The sequence below is a fragment of the Nannospalax galili genome, unplaced genomic scaffold (assembly GCF_000622305.1).
Source record: "Nannospalax galili isolate Female #2095 unplaced genomic scaffold, S.galili_v1.0 scaffold3261, whole genome shotgun sequence".
Taxonomy (NCBI): Eukaryota; Metazoa; Chordata; class Mammalia; order Rodentia; family Spalacidae; genus Nannospalax; species Nannospalax galili.
In genome coordinates, this window is record NW_008343964.1 from 15,092 (window position 1) to 34,514 (window position 19,423).

At 43.1% G+C, this 19,423-nt stretch overlaps 1 protein-coding gene across 1 annotated transcript in view; it reads right to left on the reverse strand.

Moving 5' to 3' along the window:
• Positions 1-12,603: 12,603 nt before the first annotated feature.
• The window catches only part of Dzank1 (double zinc ribbon and ankyrin repeat domains 1), a gene marked incomplete in the record, with an annotated part of 81,448 nt that continues 74,628 nt past the window's right edge, over positions 12,604-19,423 (reverse strand). The window contains 3 exon segments of the mRNA XM_017799892.2: positions 12,604-12,908; positions 17,949-18,076; positions 18,529-18,609. Coding sequence (XP_017655381.1) covers positions 12,812-12,908; positions 17,949-18,076; positions 18,529-18,609 — 306 coding nt within the window.

A 19,423-nucleotide genomic window follows, 5' to 3' on the forward strand; every position in this document is an offset into this window, starting at 1 on the left:
GTGTATTGGGAACCAAACTCATGTTCTTTGCAAGAGCAGAATGTGCTCTTAACCACTGAGCCATCCCCAGACCCTTGCTGAGGCTATCTTATCTCTGGGTCAGGGTTGAATGTTAGCTATGCATCTTTAGTTTGAAGGTCTTCAGATAAAGCAACATACTTACCTTGTTCTGATATAAAGAACATGATCCTCAACTTTGAGCTAAACTCACTGAGTCATTGTTCACCCCAGGAATCTGAATCGGCCTTAGAGATTTGCTTGATCAAGAATACAGCAGAAGCTGGACCTGGTGGCTCATACCTTTAGTCCCAGTATTCAGGAAGCAGAGGCAGGCAGATCTCCGTGAGTTCAAGACCAGCCTGGTCTACATAGTGAGCTCCAGACTAGCTGGGGCTACAGGGAGACTGTCTCAAAAGGACCAAAAAAAAAAAAAAACATATATATATATATATGGCAGAAATGGCATTATGGAGCTTATGAGGCCAGCTCTTATGAAGCTCTAGACCTATTTTTTAGACACTGCTGATTTGCTGTGAAAACTTCAAATCATATGGAGAGGCCTTATGGAGGCTTCATAGTAGGCAGACATAGCCTGAGCCTTCAACAGTGAACACCAGCTCCAGCCATGTCCTGTCAGGCCTTCAATTCAGATGACTGAAACCCCAGGTAACATCTGAAACCATGTGAGGAGCCTCAAGTGTAAAGCATTTAGCTTAGCTGAGTGAGCCTATAGAATGATTAGGGATGATAACTGTGATAAGCCCTGAATTGTAGGAGTATTTGTTACACAGTGTTGGCTAATTGAAACACCTTTATAACCGAGTGCTGCCTTTTCTGTACCTCAGTGAGGAGGGGTCAAATATGTCTATATAAAATAACTTTTTCAAGGCAACTCATACCATTAGGCAAAAACAAAAGACAAACAGGGAAAACACATCTGCATTCTCTCTCTAGAAATGAAATGTGAAAAATCAACAGTGAAAAAGAAAATACTCAAAATCAGAACAGAAAGGTCCTAGTATGGGAAGACTTCCATTTTAAAATATCAACATAAGAGGGCCTGGAAAATGGCTCAGTGGTTAAGAATACTGGCTGCTCTTGCAAAGGACCGGAGTTCAATTCCCAGCACCCACGTGGTGGCTAACAACTGTCCGTGACTCCAGTTCCAGGGGATCTGATATCCTCTTCTGACCTCTCTGGGCATTGCACCACATGGGTGCGCTTACCTACATGCAGGCAATACACACATACACATAAAATAAAAATAATAAATATGTTTAAAAAGAGAAATACCCAGCACTTGGGATGCAGAGTTAGGTGGATCTCTGTGAGTTCAAGGCCAGCCTGGTCTACATAGTGAGTTCTAGGACAGCTGGGGCTACAGGGAGACCCTGTCTCAAAAAGACCAAAACAAAAGAGAGAGAAATATTTTTTTAAAATAAGTATCAATAAAGATACAAATGAAAACCTCACAGGGATACTTGCATCTGTTAGCAAAAAACTACAGAGTAAGAAAACACTGCTGCTGTTTCTCTGCTCCTGGAGAGGTAGCCCAGCAGTCTATTTGCTGTCAAATAAACTGCTGTCCCCCATGGAAGAAATAAATAAGTAAAAAAATATATAAATAAGAAAGAAAACACTGCTGTAGATTCTGGAAACAGGCACATTTTGTACAGTAGTCTCAGGAATATATGTTAACACAGTCTATATTGGATAATGTAGTAATGTCTACCAAGCTTTAAAGAGATTCATTTTCTCCTTTCAGTTCACGATCCCACCTACTAGGAATTACCCAATAGCTGTATATAAGCATGTGAAAATGATTTATGTAAATTATTTAATTGATACAAATTATTCAGTGCAAGAGTAGTTTCTAATTTTAGCCAAGAGTTCAGCAGGGGAACTGATTAAGAAGCATTCATAAATATGCTGTGATTACTGAATATTGCTATATATGTAAGCGAGACAGTCTCTGAGATTAATCTGTGAGCAGGGAGGCAGGATGGAACAGTTTGAGAATAACGTCCCATACACTAAGTTTATAAAAACAGAAGACCCTTTCTGAAAGAACAAAGTTGGAATATGAACACCACCCAATTTCAAACCATATAAAACTATGGTAATATATATTTGGTGTGTGTGTATCTGTGTGTCTATGTCTGTATAAGCTAAACATGTTTTCTATAAAAATAACCTAGGAAACTGTATTTTCATTTTCATTTTTTCAACTCCAAAATTTGTTTTTACACCTGAATGCATACCCCCAATTTTTCTAAGATGACTCAGGGATACAGCTTTGCATCCACATTTGCATGGTGGGATTTTGAGGATTTAATAGCATATTATATATATTTTTCCCCAAAATGGTCTTGAAGATAGGACTGTTCATCCAAACTCATCAAGTTTTATACATTTTAGAAAGTAATTATGCTAGTTTTTTTTTAATGACTCACGTGTGTGATTTTTCTTCTAAATTTCCTCAGGTTTTAAAAGAATGTGTTCATAAATTCTATGCTACATTATTTTACAAAAATATAGAAATAAATTTTCACATCAGTTCATTCAAGTCATAGAATTGGGGGGGGGCACAAGTCCTTTGCCAAGTTTCTGTCCAAGTGATCAAGAAACATGAACCAATGTGGGTGTTTCTTCCTCAGCCTGTAAAGGCCACATCTAATGAAAATTACTTCCATACACTCGACCTCCAAATACCATTAGCATACAACTAGGAATTGTTTCCAGTACATGGACTTTGGGGTACATGTTTGAATCATGACACTCTCAAATGTAGCTTTATAGTTTTCTAACGCCAACTGTACCCCGGCTAATGTATGGTCAGCATGTGCTTGACACAAAGGTGTGAAATCAAGCAGTGTTGTGCCCAGTTTGCAGACCCCAAAGACCACCAAGGAGCCGACCGATGCAAACACACAAGGGTTCCTTTATTGTTGTAAGCTTAGGCTTGGGTCCACTCTGTCACCGACTCAGCGGATCTCAGATATGAGACCCCTTGCTTTGGGAGACAGAGGTTTTTATAGGTTTATTTCAGCAAGTTCAGCAAATAGGGGGTCTTCAGCCTGGCAAGCATCTGATTGGTTGCAGCTCAGTGCCAAACCATAAACTGCTGGCTTCAGGAAATCTGAAAAGATATCTAGACTTTTAGTACTTTCCTCTCCTTGGTTAATTGACCGTTGGCAGGGGAGTTGTTCTCTATCCATTCCAAGTACTGTGGTTTTTCTTGGAACAGGGCCCAGGGCTGGGTTAGTCCTATGGAGGTTTTATCCAAGATGGAGTCACTCAGGTCTCTCAGCAGCAAAGCTGGAATTGTGTTTAACTCATTACTTCTCTAAGTTGTCACCACTACGTGATTTTTCTGCATTAAATTTTCCTCATTGGTTCTTACAAAACTCTTGCATTTGGAATAAGATGAAACAAAACATGAAAAACAAAATAATAAAACTCCATATATCATTTGCTTTCTTCCCAAGAGAATGGAGAAACATGGAATGTAATGTTAAGTGGACTGAATAGCAGATCACCAAAACTGTTCCATGGTGAAAGCCACAGGGTATAATGCACATTTTGGTAACAGTGCCTGTGTGTGGTAGGCATATGTGTGCATGTGTGTAGGCGCACACCAGCAGATGGCAGAGGAGACTGTTGGGCGTCCTAGTCTATGAATCTGTCTACCTTATTCCCTTGAGACAGGTCTCTCACTGAACCTGGAGCGACGCTGGTGGCCAACAAGCCCCAATGATCCTCCTGTCTCCGCCCACCACAGCACTAGGATTACAGACACACACAGTCAAACCCAGCTTTTGGCATGATTGCTGGGTACTGAAATTTGTATGAAAGCAGAGTGGCGAAGACGACTGACCAGACAACTCCATGGGGGGCAGCAGTTTATTTGAGAGCAAACAGACCTGCCTCTTGGGGAGCAGAGAAACAACAGCAAGCAGGGGAAGTCAGACATCTTTTATAGGCAGTTAGGTGGTTGGGTAACTTTTCATGACACAGACTGGGCAGTTTAGCTCAGGATTGGTTGGTCTCCCATTAGCAGAGGGATTTCCCCAGGGCTAAGTTTGAACCTGCATTTTAGACTGTGGGGAGCTGCACCGCCATTTTAGGAGCCTGCCAAGAACCTAACAAAACTCAGATCTTCATGCTAGTGCAGCAAATATTGTTATCCAAAACTGAGCCATTTACTCAGCCCATCTCACAGATTTTATATATGAAATATAAGAAACATGGAAAAGGGCCATGAGAAAAAAATTTCAGCCTTCCTTAGACCTCAGATAAAAGCTTATGTGTGAAGCCAGGCATGGTGGCGCACACCTTTAATCCCAGCACTCTGGAGGCAGAGGCAGGCTGATCTCTGTGAGCTCAAGGCCAGCCTGGTCTACAGAGTGAGTTCCAGGCCAGCGGGGGCTACAGGGAGACCCTGTCTCAAAAAGACCGAAAAAGAAAAAAAGTTTGTGTGGTACAAATAGTGTTGTGTCTGAATGCCCATTTACCCAGATCATTTAAAAAAGATCTTTGTAGGGCTGAGGATATAGCTCAGGGGTAAAGCCTTTGCCTAACACATACAGGGTCCTGGATTTCATTCCTAGAGCCACTATATAAGCACATCATTTTTTTGGTGGTCTAGATGTTTGTGTTGTAACCCAGGCCCTTATGTGGTAGTGTTCAGACTCATTCAAATGAGGGAGTGATGGTCAAAGTCATAGGAATACCTCAAGGCTGAAAGAACCAAGTTGCCTGAAGCTGGCTGTAATTTTAAGTTGGGTGCACTTCTAGTGATGCCTCAAGACCCACTGGAAAGAGATGAACATGGACTGACCCATGTATGCAGTTAGTTCCCTCTCCTCTTCCAATGTCCTGGCAAGTCCTCACCCACAGAGGGCACGTCTTATTTTCTCCTTTTACCCCTAAGGGAAAGGCATAGACTAAATGCGCAAGAAACATCTTTAGAGTGGATTTTTTCATTTCCTTGTAAACTCAGTCCTGGATTTCAGGAATCCCAGGAAACAAGCATAGAAGAAGCAGGTGACATGATTCTTTTATAGCAGGTAACATTATTTCTTGATATGTCATGATTATTTCTTGATATGTTGTGATGGTTAGTTTTGCCAACCTGATACAATTTAGAATTACCTGGGAGTCTCAACGAGACATTCTTTAAATCAGGTTGGGCTGTGGGCACGCTGTGGGGGATTGTCTTGACTATCTTGGCTGAGGTGGGAAGACTCTCCCACCGTGGGTGGCATCCTTTCCTAGGCGGGGGTCCTAGACTGTGTAAGAGCGGAGGAAGTGAGCTGAGCACAAGCACACATGCATTCATTGCTTTCTGTTCCCGACTGTGGAGGTGTCCTATCAACTCCTTGAAGCGCCTGCCGATATGAGCCTACTTGGCTTTGTCAGGGTGTTTGATCACAGCAACCAGAGAAGAACCTAAGATACAGAAAGCCGAAATCACAATATCGAGGCTGGAGAGATGGCTCAGTGGTTAAGAGCGCTTCTTCTGTAACCAAGAGGACTGGAGTTCAGATCCCAGCACCCATGTAACATGCCAGGTGCTCTCCACAAATGCCTGAAACCTCAGCATTGACGGCAGAGATAGGAGGACTGCTGGGGCCTGCTGGCTTCCAGTGTGGCTGAGATGAGAACCCTGGCTCCAAGAAGAGACCCTGCTTCAGAGGGAGAGGCAGAAGGTGATGGAGGAGGACACCTGAAGCCGTCTTCTGGTCTCTGTGTGTGTGCATAAGCTGCACACCCAGGGATACTCACATGCACACACATACACACACACACACGCATATACATACACACACGTGCGCACACAAATCTTTTAAAAATCAATATTATTTTTATAAATAAATATTTTTCAATGAAGAAAGTGTTTAAAATAGTCTGCACACAAACCATAAGAAAACTGACACTTTAAGGATGTAATAGTCCACTAACTTCTTCCTTTATTTGAATTTTCTGCAATTTTAATTTCTTATAACACATGGAATGTTTCATGAGCTCAATCAGTTGTTTGTACAGCATGAAGAGTAAATCACTCACTCTGCCAAGGTCAAATGCAGTAAGCATGTCCAACTTGACTACAAAATGTGTGCAAGAGGCAAAACCTGCTCCAACTTCACTTATCTCACAACACATCAACCCATGTAACTGGGATAACTGCATTTTAAAAATATTTGCTGGCCTACGTATTTTTATTTTATCACAATCTTATAACAGAAAATACTTTCCAAACTTAACAGCCATTACCTCTTTTGCAAAACTGTCCTTTAGGCTCAAAATCTTTCACCTTTCAAAAAACCACAAATGAATTTTTGTAACTATTTCCTGAGAACCCACCTTGTGCGAGGAGCAAGAATTAAGCATAATATTTGCACACTTAGCCGGGGGGGGGGGAGCTGGGCATGTAAGCAGACAAGTACAACAGTGTTCTAGTCAGCTTTTCATAACTATAACAAAATACCTGTGATAATCAACTTATGAAGACAAAAGTTTTTTTTGGGTTCACAGTTTTGGAGGGTCCAGTCCATGATCATTTGGCTCCATAGCTTCAGGTCTTCAGCAAGGAAACACATCATAAGAAAACAAACCACTCATCTCATACCAGAGAATGAGAGGGCCCAGGTCCCACAAGCCCCTTCCAAGGCATGCTCGATGACTAGAAGACTCCTCATCAGGACATTTCTTAAAGGCTTATTCTTGAGACTGCTCTAGTCTTATCTAGTCTCATGAGTGAACTTCCACATTTGTTCAACTCAGAGAAGAAGCTACTTCTAAATGAAAAGACAAGATTCAGGACTTTGAATATGACACAAGATATAACATGACACAGAAATAACCCATGATGTGTTGGGTACACATCACTGAAGAGGCTTATTGAAGGGAAACAAACGACTTATTCTGATATATCACAACATTAGACACAACCAAGAATCCAGTTTCAACATGTTAACTTGGAGGATAGGCAAGGGAGTACAGCTCTTTGCCATCCATGATGTGGATGCCCCAGGTGAGCAGGAAGATGCAGTGCAGCCTCATTCCTAATAGAGTATGAGCATCTCATGGATGAGCTGGCCTATGTGCTTCCTCCTGTTTTTCCACACCTAAATCTGAAAAGTGTAATGGAGTTGGAGCTGGAGCAACTGCCTATATCCTTAAACAGATCTGCATTCATTGACTCTAGAACATGTGAGGGCTTGTGCTCATTAATGTTGAACTGTGTGTTAAAAGCTTGATTGCCAGGGCATCTTTAAGACTCTTAGAATTGAGAACCCTTTTTGTGGATATTATTTTGGTTCATTACTTTGGGCAACCTGGACCTAATTCATACCTACAGATTGCATGGTGCCTAAGATAGCAACCAAGAAAATCTACAGCTCTTCCTGGGTTCCCACAATAGATGCAGAGACCTAGAGGTGGAAAGATCCAGACTGAGCTATAATCCAGATTAAAAACATTAAAGCATTTTAGTTTAGTGTTGGTAGAAGATAATTCACTGGCTATTGAGGCTGTAGTTAAATGCAGCTTTTGTCTCAACCCTACAAATTCATCTTTGCTAAAGATGGTGGACTAGGGTTGGGGCAGGGGACTACAAGATCAGTTTAGGAAGCTCTCTGAGGCTTTCAAGTACTTTTAGCAGGGAGTGAGCTACAATGCTATCTGCCATCATGATCCAACTCATTGTACCATGAATTTACTTAACATAAAATAACATGGTGTCCAGACTGGTGGAACTAACCTTATTGGATGTTTAACAGCCATTCTTTAAGGCCTATACTAATGTGGTCAGAGGGACTTAAAGGACAGTTTTTGCCCCTTGCCCTCCAAGGTCAACTAAATTCCAAGGGACTATGGAACATCTCTCAAAATGTCCTGTAACTGTGGTAAGTTACCTGTCCTCTTGTTCAGGGAGGCCATGGAGACCCCATGAGATGGACTTGAACCAGTGTCCAGTCTACAAAGAGGAGGGTCAACACAGAGGAAACATTTCCTGCATGCTTCCAAGTGAAGGCAGCCATGGTTGAGCAGACTTATCTTCACATAGATGGAACTGGTAAAATAAAGGAGCCAGGGGCTCCTCCCAGGTCCATGTGACCCCTGAGGAACAGATCCTCAAACGACCTTAAGTGTAAATATAAATTGATTTATTTGGGCCAACTGTATGGTCTTAAACATCCAAAAGGAAAGTATAACCAAAGAGTAAAGTGATCACTATATTTAAGAGTTCAAGTGATTATACTCAGATATTAGGCTTAAGTCCATATAAACAGTTATTTTGACAATTATTTATCATTGATGATTTTGTTCTGAATTAGAAATTCCTGCTCAGATCTAAGACTTCAAATCTTGGTCTGCAATACTGTAGTGCCCACCTGAAGCTAAGGGAGACAACCAGCTATTGTTCTAAAATGGTGGATAAATTTGTTTTCTCCCCCTATTTAGAAGCCTTTGAGAGGGAACTGACACTGATTCTAACCACTCCAACAGCTATCAAAGTAACTGAAAGCAAATACTGAATCCATCACGCTCAAGTACACAGCCTTGGCAGACAAAAGAAAAATGAGGAAGAACCCAATAGAGGGATGCTTTTGGAAGCCCTTGTCAAGAAATTCCAATGGACTCTCATATGAGCATTTGAAATTTGCCCTGTTCAGACTTTTTTCTATTCTAGTTCCCTGTCTGGAACTTGTAATGCTAATTACTTGCCTTTACTTCTCCTTCACCTATTTACCAGGCAAGGACTTTCTTTTCCCCCTACAGATAAGAGTTATGCAATTTGGGAGTATTTTAGGTAGACCCAATGAAGGGGTACTCCTATTGCCTCACCCTGCATTCCTGTTAAGCATGGAAGAAGCCAGAGCTGTCTGTGTCCCGATTCCCTATCTGCAATCTGGGTAACCTCTTCAGAGGATGGTGTGATAAGAATAGGAGGTAGGCATTGGCTAGGCAGTTAGTGTAAAAAGACCCCAAAGAAAAGTAGCCATTTTCCTTGCTAAAAGTCAAAATGTCCTTGGGCCTCTTAGCAACATACACTGTTCCAAAGGCCAAAAATCTCAAAAGTATTTGGGAGCTCTTATCTAATCCTTAAAAGATTTTAGGGTTACCTCTTCAGAGGGGGGAATGTTAGAGAAGCCAAAAGCCCCATAAAAAATAAATAAATCAAAGAAGAAGGAGTACATGATGTTATCAGAAAAAAGTGATGGAGGATATGGGAGGAGTTGGAGGGGAGGGAGTGGGCATGGATTTGATAAAAATACCTTAATGTTTATATGCCTGTATGAAATTCTCAATAAATTATTTTTTAAAAAAATAACATTGTGTCTGAGACCCCTAATGCTCTGGACAGATACCAGACCAGAGAGGTGTTCTCCTGATCTGCTGCTTCCCCTTTGGGCCATGCAAGTCCATCCTTCAGATGTCCACTCCATAATAGAACATGCCAACCTGTTAACTGGCCTCTATTATCTTTCATCATACCTGGCCACTGAACCTCTCTCTGCTAGGCCCGATTTATCATTCCCTGCCAACACATCTCTTTTTGTATATATTAAGAAGCACATTCATGCCAGGCATGGTGGTGCACGTCTTTAATCCCAGCACTCGGGAGGCAGAGGCAGGTGGATCTCTGTGAGTTCAAGGCCAGCCTGGTCTACATAGTGAGTTCCAGGATAGCTGGGGCTACAGGGAGACCCTGTCTCAAAAAGAAAAAAAAAGCACATTCATGCCATTACCATAACATTGCAACATCTTTAGCTGATATAATTTATCTTCTCTTACCATTTCTTCCCTAGGCTCCCTCAACTAAGTATCTAAGACTGATCCCAACTCCATGTATGTGGCAGTTCTGTGTTTGTGTGGGCAAAGTTCTCTGATTTTTTTTTGTCTTTTTTGAGACAGGGTCTCCCTGTAGCCCCCGCTGGCCTGGAATTTGCTATGTAGACCAGGCTGGCCTTGAACTCACAGAGATCTGCCTGCCTCTGCCTCCTGAATGATGGGACTAAAGGCATGCGCCACCATGCCCGGCAAAGTTCCATGATTTTTAGACATTCTTTCTTCTAAAAAAAAGGGGGGGGGTTAAAGACATTCTCATTTGTGTTTTTAAGGGATATATGCAGTACAGAGATGTAGGCAGATTATTTTTGTTTAATTGGTCAACAAAATTTACAGGTTGATTTCTAGAGAAAGTAGTTCAGAGGAACATGGAACCATGATTATTGTTTGGACCACTGATTGTGAGCAACAGTAGAAATGTCTCCTATTACCCAAAAAGGCAGGAAGGTGGTAACCACCTCCTCTGTCCAAGTGGACTTATATATACTGTTCTGTAAATAAAGGCAAGAGATGACCTTCTGGAAACCCATGAACCATGAGGTTCTGATACAATGCGGAGTTCTCTCTAAAGGAGGAGTCTAATTGCTAGACTCTTAGCTCAGGAAGGTAGAAAACAAAACATCTGGCTTCTCTCCTATATGCTGTTGCTGCAGCATCTGATACCACTTACCGATGGTCACACATCTGCAGGAAGTACCTCCCAGGTCTGCTATGGATGGTGTTTCTCCATCCCCAAGGGATGTCCTACCAAACACCACACCAATGGTGAGGATATGAGTTTGGGGAAGAGGAACAGCTATTAACAATATCATGCTAAGAAGCCTTGTTTCAACAGACTTAATGGAAGCTAAATTACATTGATATGAAACCCTTTTCCAAGAACGTCTTAATTCTATGAGGTTCCTTTTGCTAAAAGAGCCGTGCTGTAAAGCAGCCTTATCCAAGCAGAATTGTTTTCAGCTGCCTGAATGCTGTAGGCGAGAGGTCACAACCAAGCATGGGGAACCACTGGGAGGAGGGCAGAAAATCCCGGAGGCCAGCTGCCACACACAAAGCTCAGCTTGCAGGAACATGGAGACAGGAGTTCAGGGTCACGCAGTTCTGGATCCTGGGAAGATACTTTTCAGACACACACTGCTTTCTGCTAAGATAAGGACTGCACCATTCTGCTAGAACGTGACTTCTTACAGATTTAATGAAACTGTACGTCCCATCGTCACCTCATAAAAGTGGGGGAGTATCTATGTGCTATATACTTTTATATTAAACTCCATGAGTACATGTACATATGCTATACATATGTGATTATCTAATGCTGTTCCGCTCCTCAAAAGACATGGCTGACTGATGCTACTGGTGTCGTTGAGGATGAAGTCGTAGCTGAGGAGCTGGATGAGAAGAGACTTCATTATATAATACTTAATACCTTTTCACTTTGAACTATGTACAATTATTATTGTTGAAAAATACATTAATAACTGGGCTGGGAAGGTAGTTCAGTTGGGAGAGTGCTTGCTTAACATGCATGAAGCCCTGTGTTTAATCCCCAGCATCACATAAAACTGGGTGTGGTGGTGCAGGGCTGTATTTCCAGAACTCAGAGGTGTGCAAGCAGGAGGGTCAAAGTTCAAGATCATCCTCAGCTACATAGCAAATTCAAGGCCAGGTTGCATAAAACCCTGTCTCAAAAACAATAAAACCACATATAAAATAAAAAGAAAAGCTGAAATCCAAATTGAAAAAAAAACATTAATAAAACTAAAAAGTGATTGGGCATGCCTTTAACCCCAGCACTTGGGAGGCAGTGGCAGCAAAGCTCTATGAGTTTGAGACCAGCCTGATCTACATAACTAGTTCCAAGCCAGCCAGTGCTGCATATTGAGACCCTGTCTCTAAGAGACTCTGTCTCAAACAAACAAACAAACAAACAAAAAGACAAACACATTTTTAAAAAAAGATGTCTGTTAAGTTTACCACAATCCAAGACATACTGGTATATATGTGGTACTGGAGGCTTATACTAATTAAACAACCAAAACAACAACAAAAGAGCTGGACTTGGTGGTCCAGGCCTCAGGTCTGTAAGTTCAGCTACTTGGGAAGCTGAGGCAGGAGGATCCCAAGATATTCAAGGCCTGCCTATGCTACAGAGTGAGTTCAAAACCAGACTGAGCAATTCAATGAGATCCTACCTCAAAAAGAGGGTCAGAAATACAGCACAACGGTAGTGTTTGCTTGGCATGTATGAGGCCCTGGGTTCAATCTTTCTTCCCCAAAACAAAACCATCTTGAGTTCCTTTCAACCTTAATTCCTATACTTAAATAAATATATATTCCCCAAACAAAAAATAGCCATAGAATTGGTGGTCTGTTTGAATGAAGCTTCATGGGTACCTCAGATCTGTCACCCAGGCTGAGGTTCCTGGGTTAAGAGAGTTGATCCCCGGGACCTTGGCTGAATTTAGTGGCAAAGAGCGAAGTGACAAGGTCATCTCCCATTTCCAGAGCTATGTCATGTGCTGTCTGGCCTCTTGTATTCTTCTTTTGGGTGCTTGCATTGCATCTGTGATGGGAGTGGAGAAAGAGGGTCACTCAGGCATATGACCCTCAGAGTCTGATCCTTCTCTGACACAGGAACCAATCTGGGTACATCCTGTACCACTTCCCCAAATCTGTCCCTAAAAGGCCACTATGACTTCAGCTCTCTTGAGTGATTCTACCCTGAGACCTCATGATGGTGTGATTTTTGAAATATGCAATTGCTTGTCCCAGTCATTGGTTCCAATTGCATCAAAGCCGGTTAACCAAGCTAAATGAGGGCAATGTTCATTGTGCTTTGAAAAGATCTGAGTGCCCCAGGGGATGTGGTGGGACACCATTCATAGAGATCACAGCTCAGAAACTAGGGCTCCTCTAAATCATCACAGGTCAGCAGAGATGTCACTGTGCACCTCTAGCAGAGGTCCTGGACATACCCCAGTATCACGGCGATGCTCTCCTTTCCTTCCAGGCCAAGCAGAGTTGCTTCGTGAAGAGCTGTATTTCTGAACCTATTTGTGGGGGAAATTTTCCATGGTAAATCCTTAGTATCATTAGGAAAATGGACAGGGTGATGTGACCAAAGGACCTTTTGGCCTTACACACTGGGCTGAAAATAAATAATCTGTCATATTAGTTACTTTTCTGTTGCTGTGATAAAACACCATGACCCATGACCAAGGTAATTTATAGAAGCATTTATTGGGCTTACCATTCCAGAGACGTAAGAGTCCATCATGGTGGGGAGGCATGGCAGGAGGGCAGCTACAGCAGAAAGCTGAGAGCTCACCTCTTCAAGCAGGCACAGGAAGTGGAAAGAGCAAACTGGAAGTGGGCAAGGTGCTCTAAACGCTCAAAGCCTACCCTCAGTGACATGCTTCCTTCAGAATGGCTGTACCTTCTGAACCTCCCAAAACAGCACCACCAACTGGTGAGAAAGTGTTCATAATCTTGGAGCCTATGGGGGACATCCATTCAACCATCACACCTAAGGCTATCTCCTGGTCTCCCTCTCTGCTCCTGACCTTGGCTTTTGTAGACAGAAAGGGGAAAGTCTAGAAACACTATTTTTTTTTTGGTCTTTTTGAGAAAGGGTATCCCTGTAGCCTCAGCTGGCATAGCAGCAATCACTACTGCAGACCAGGCTGGCCTGGATCTTACAGGGATCCACCTGCCTCTGCCTCCTGAGTGCTGGGATGGAGGGCTTGCACCACCACCTGCTGAAACACGAATTTTATAATGTGAAAAGTCCAGAAGAATCTGGTTTGTTATCAATTTAATGAAAGTTAATAAATGCTATTTGAGCAATTTGCTACAAGAGTTTATGAAATTCATTGGACACAGCTTCAACTTTATCTTAGACCTCTTGATAACTGTATATAATGTGAATAATTTGATAACTTTTCAGGGATTCACTCCCCAGTTTTGAATGGGGAAGTGAGTGGCTTCAGTGAGTTTGCTTCCAAGCTATGAGACTAATCACCAATCTTAGGAGTCCATGGGCACACCTGAGAGGAAGACCAAGCTTATTTTGCTGCAGTGCTAGGATCCCTCTCTACCCTTTCTGGTCAAGTTTCACCAAACGATGGAGGAATAGCTAACTCCTGATCTAGAGGTGGTAAGAGTGAGGGAAGAGGGGAGTCATGATTACAAACATGGGGCTGGAAAGATGGCTCAGTGCTTAAGAGCACTGGCTGCTCCTGCAGAGTTGTATGTAGAAGAGCATTATGCTTACATGTTTGTAAGTGCACCTGTGTCATGCAGTACCAAAGGAAGACAGAAAAGGGCATCGGATCCCCTGGAACTGGAGTTATGGATGGTTGTAAGCTGCCATGTGGGTGCTGGTATTCAAACCTCGGTCTTCTGCAAGAGCAGCCAGTGGTCTAAACTGATGAGTCATCTCTCCAGCCTCAGCTTTCCACTTTTCAAAGTAAATGAGAAAGGGTATTTTCACTGTAACAAAACTTTAAGTTTCAAACCATCCTAATGATTTTAGACCTTATAATTCACATAATTTCAGTTACTTAAATAGCTAATTTAACCAAGGCTCCTTGGGTTAAGCACTTCTGAATGCTGTGATTAGCTGGTTTCTCATATTTCTTCTGAGGTAATAACTGGAAATGTCAAAATTATTTGCCTTGTGACAGTTTTCAGACCTGCTCACTAGTTCTTTATAGACAGTCCTTGCTAGTTAGCTTCTGTTGCCAATTTGACACACCTGGAAAGAAGGAACCTCAACTGAAAAACTTCCCAGATAAGATTAGCCTGGGGCCGTGTCTGTGAGGCATTTTGTTTGCTGATGCAGGAAGGCCCAGCCCACTGAGGGGAGTGCCATCCCTACGCAGGTGGGCCTGGGTTATAGTTAGAAAGCTAGCTGAACAAGCCAGAGGAAGCAAAGCAGTAAGCAGCATTCCTCCATGGCCTCTGCTTCAGTTCCCAGCTTGGCTTCCTTCATGATAGACTGTAAGTTATACGATGAAATAAACCCTTTTCTCCCCAAGTTAGTTATGATCAGTGTTTTAACAAAGCAACAGTGAAGCAAGAAGAACAAACAACAAAGATTTAAGGATCAGCCTTCATATAGTTATTGATAGTGATGAGGACATTATCATCAACCTCCTCATCATTGTCTTAACATAACCTGCCTGTCAGACTCAGCAGGGAAGATCTCCTGTATTCAACAGTATTGGAAGCCCATCATCTCATCAAAGGCCACACTGGGTTGTTTATTCAAATCTTAGTGTGCATTTTGAACATTCTTCTAGGGTTGGTGAGATGGCTCAGCAGGTAAGGGTGCTGGCTTCCAAGCCTGATAACTTGAGTTCAATCCCTGGAACCCACGTGATGGAAGGAGAAAACCAACTACTACAAGTTGTCCTCTGACCTCCACATGTATACTGTGGTACCTGTTCCCCTGCCCCGGACAAAATCATAAATGTGAAAAAAAATTCTCTAGATCCTTGCCATATAAATGGTACAACTAGATTAGCAGTATTGGCATCCCCTGTGAGCTTGTTAGAGATGTATTATCTCAGCTCTCACCTTCCAAACCTTTCTTCGCTCTTCCCTTCTGCCTCTTAAGATCCTGAATGATGGGCTCAGTGGTTAAGAGCGCTGGCTGCTCTTGCAGAGGACCAAGGTTTGATTCCCAGTACCCACATGGCAGCTGACAACCATCCTTAATTCCCATTCCAAAGGAATCTGATGCCTTCTGACTTCTGTGGGCATGGTATGGTACAGGTACACTTATAGACATGCAGGAAATACACTCTGTGCTGGATAGTTTTACTTATCAACTTGACACACCCGGTGTCTTAGTTTGTTCTTCATTGCTGTGACAAAACACTCTAACCAGTACCAACTTGGGGAGGAAAGGGTTTATTTGTCTTACATCTCCCAGGTCGCACACAGTTCATCAGGGAGCCCAAGGTAGGAACTCAGGGCAGGAACCTGGAGGCAGGAGCTGGAGAACAGGCCATGGAGGAATGCTGCTTACAGGCTTGCTCTCCTGGCCCCTGCTCAGCCTGCTTTCTTATGCAACACAGGCCCACCTGCCCAGAGTTGGCACCACCCACAGTGGGCTGGGCCCTCCCACATCACTCAACAATCAAGAAGATGCCCCTCAGACATGGCCACAGGCCAGTCCAATGGAGGAAATTCCCCCACTGAGGCTCTCCCTCAACCCAGGTGTGTCAAGTTGACACTAAAGCTATCCAGCACACCTGGGTTGAGGGAGCCTCAATTGGGGAACTGCCTCCATTGTACTGGCCTCTGGCCATGCCTGTGGGGCATTTTCTTGATTGTTGAGTGATTTGGGAGGATCCAGCCCACTGTGGTTGGTGCCACCCCTGGGCAGGTGTGCATGTATTGTTTTAAAAGCAGGTTGAACATGGTCCAGGGGAGCAGGCCAGAAAGTCTCCTTCCTCCATGGCCCGTGCTTCAGCTCCTGCCTCCAGGTTCCTGCCCTGAGTTCCTATCTTGGGTTCCCTCGGTGGTGAACTGTAACCTGGGAGATGTAACCCAAATAAAACCTTTATTCCACAAGTTGGTATTGGTCAGAGTGTTTTGTCACAGCAATTGAAAGTGAACTAGAACACACTCATACACATAAAATGAAAATAATAAAATATTAACAAAAGCAACTGCCCAGTAGAGTATTTCCCAAGGGTCAGCACATAAAAGCTGATACAATTGTGATCTAAGGGGGCCAGACTCCATCCTGAGCTGGCAGTAGAACTTCACAGTGAATAATGATTTTGGAGGCATAAAGGATGCAATATTGAGGGGATCAATGACTCTTACTGCATGGTTTCAGAGAGTACCTGAGACCAGGCAATGTGTGGTATAGTCAAAGTCCCTACAAGGAGGCCTTGAAAGGCTACTGAGGCTGTGAAGGTGAAGCCTAGGTTTTAATGGAGCCCCCACATTGTTGTAGTTGCCAGGACCATGGGCTGTCTGCCAAAGAGAGATGCAAGCATGGAGTGGAGCCAGTTCAAGAGATAGGTATGTGCAGAGGTAACAGAGCTGGAGAGATGGGGCTGCCAAAGCCCTTTGGAACCTAGCCATTTTCTCCATGAGTGCCAGATGCTGCACATGGAGCTGCAGAATTTGGTGTTTTTTCCTGATAGGTTTTGGTCTTGCTTTGGTCAATCTTTCCTTGCTATGCCCCCATTACTCATTTTTGGAATGTGAATGTATACTCTGTGTCATTGTATGCTAGAAGTATGCAATTTGTTGTGTGCTTTCAAATTTGTTCATTTTATTTTGTGTATGAGTGTTTTGTCTGCATGTATGTAAGTGTACCACGTGTGTGCAAATCTGTAGATAGGTAGAGGGCATTGGATCCTCTGGAACTAGAGTTAAGGATGGCTGTTAGTGGCCATGTGGGTGCTAGGAACTGAACCTGTGTCTTCTGCAAGAGCATCCAGCACTCGTGACCACTGAGTCATCTATCCCACCCCTTTTAAAACCCTTATGAGGGGGGTCCACAGTTAAGAGATTGCCTTGAGTCTCAAAAGAGACTTTGGAGGATGGAATGAACGTATTTTGCATCATGTGATGGCTGTGAGCCCATGGAGACCAGAGGCAGAAAGCGGTGGTTTCAATGTGAAATGTCCCCTACAGACTCACATTTGAGCACTTGGTCCCCAGGTGGCACTGTTTGGGAAGGTTATAGAACCTTTAAAGGCAGCGCCTTGCTGGTGGGTCATTGGGGAGGCTTTGAGGCTTTACAGCCTAGCCCTACCTCCTGTTCATGCTCTGCTGCTTAAGTGTGGAATAATGTGACCAGCCAGTCTCGTGTTCTTGCCACCATGCCTTCCCAGATTGATGCCATGTTAGAGAATCTTATCACAGCAACAAGAAAGGAACTAAGACATCCAGTTTTGGAAAAGGAAGGTTTTTAACATTTTACTAAGACTGAAATAGATTAAAATGGCTCTAAGGAGTACCCATTCGAAGAGGGTGCTTGTGTGGACTGATTCTACTGCACTAGAGTCCCATACACCTGGTCACAATAGGGCGCCTTACAATCCTTTCAATGTTTCACTTACGGTCCCCACTGCTGGTCGATGTCTGCTCCTCCTTGAGCAAGAATTGGAATGGCTTCATGGTGCTTATTCACAACAGCCACAATAACAGCAGGTCGACCTTGACTATCACTGCAGTTGGGGTCTGCTCCCTGCGGGTCATGGAAAGGCACAAACCACTGAACTTAACACTGTCCAAATACCATCCTATGATTAACAACAAATATCTTACTAAAGAAAGATGGCACTGAGTTGAGTTTAGATCAAAGCAAAGGACAATGAAGAATCTCGTGACTCTAATTTTAAAGATGCAGCTGTCAAGTCCCCCAGAGAGTAAGTCTTCTGCTCCCCACCAGGAGGAACAGCACTTAACCATCTGGGCTTGTTAGGAAAACAGGCCGAAGGTCAAACGTGGCCACAGACCAGGGATTCTGTCCAGCCTCGTGGATGTTAGTCTCATGTGTGCTTGTCTGCCTGTTTCTTTGATATAAAAACCACAGCAGTAACAATTAATAAACACTCTCAACTATTTGCACACACTAGTTAATGGGCAGCAGGAAACCAGGATGACCTCTGCAAAGAGTCCTTTTTGGATTGCACTCACTTCATCCAGCAGCTGTTCCAGCACAGACAGTCTTCCTTTCCCTGTGGGGCCAACTTCCTCCAGCAGGAGTCTATTTTCAGGCTGCAGGATTACAGAATGTGATCATTTCTATCACCTCCAAATATGAGTGGCAATCCCAACATTCAAGGCACACTCTACCCTCTCTCTCCCAGCTTAGCAGCCATGTGGTCCACTGAGTTTTGAAGCACATGGATGGATGGTGAGTGTTGGGGGGAAGAGAGAGAGAGAGAGAGAGAGAGAGAGAGAGAGAGAGAGAGAGAGAGAGAGAGAGAGAGAATGAATGAGTGTATCTCTCTGTGTGTTTGTATGTACACATGATCTTCCATATACAGCAGTATAGACATCCACATGTAACTATAATCTGTGCTGGTCTTCAAAACTTTTGCCTTGAGTAAAGACATTGCATTGTTTTTTGCCACGCAATCTCCAATGAAGCCCGCGTGAGATCCTCCGTGGGTTGAGGCTGGAACTTCAAGGAAGGTTGCCTCTTGGAATTAGCTGTGCTAAAAAACATGCAGTGTACTTGGCATGCTTTTACTTGCTATTATCTTTCTGTCACTGTATCTTGGGCTTTCTGGGGGCCTGGAAAGCACCTGGTGTCCTTGGCACCGCTATCACCACCTTTATTAAGATGAAATAGTTATGTTTATAAGTCCCATACTTGGAAGGATTTCATGAGAGCTACAGGATTAGAATAGGATATTGATGTAACTTGGGGTTTGGAACATATTAATGAATAAGGAAAAATAAAAGACAGATATATAGCAACATTGTTGTGAACCACCTGGAATTCAAATAGAAACATTAATAATTACAGAGCTAGTATTGAAAGTACAATAGTGGTTTGAGGTCAGCTCACCGGGTAATCACAAAA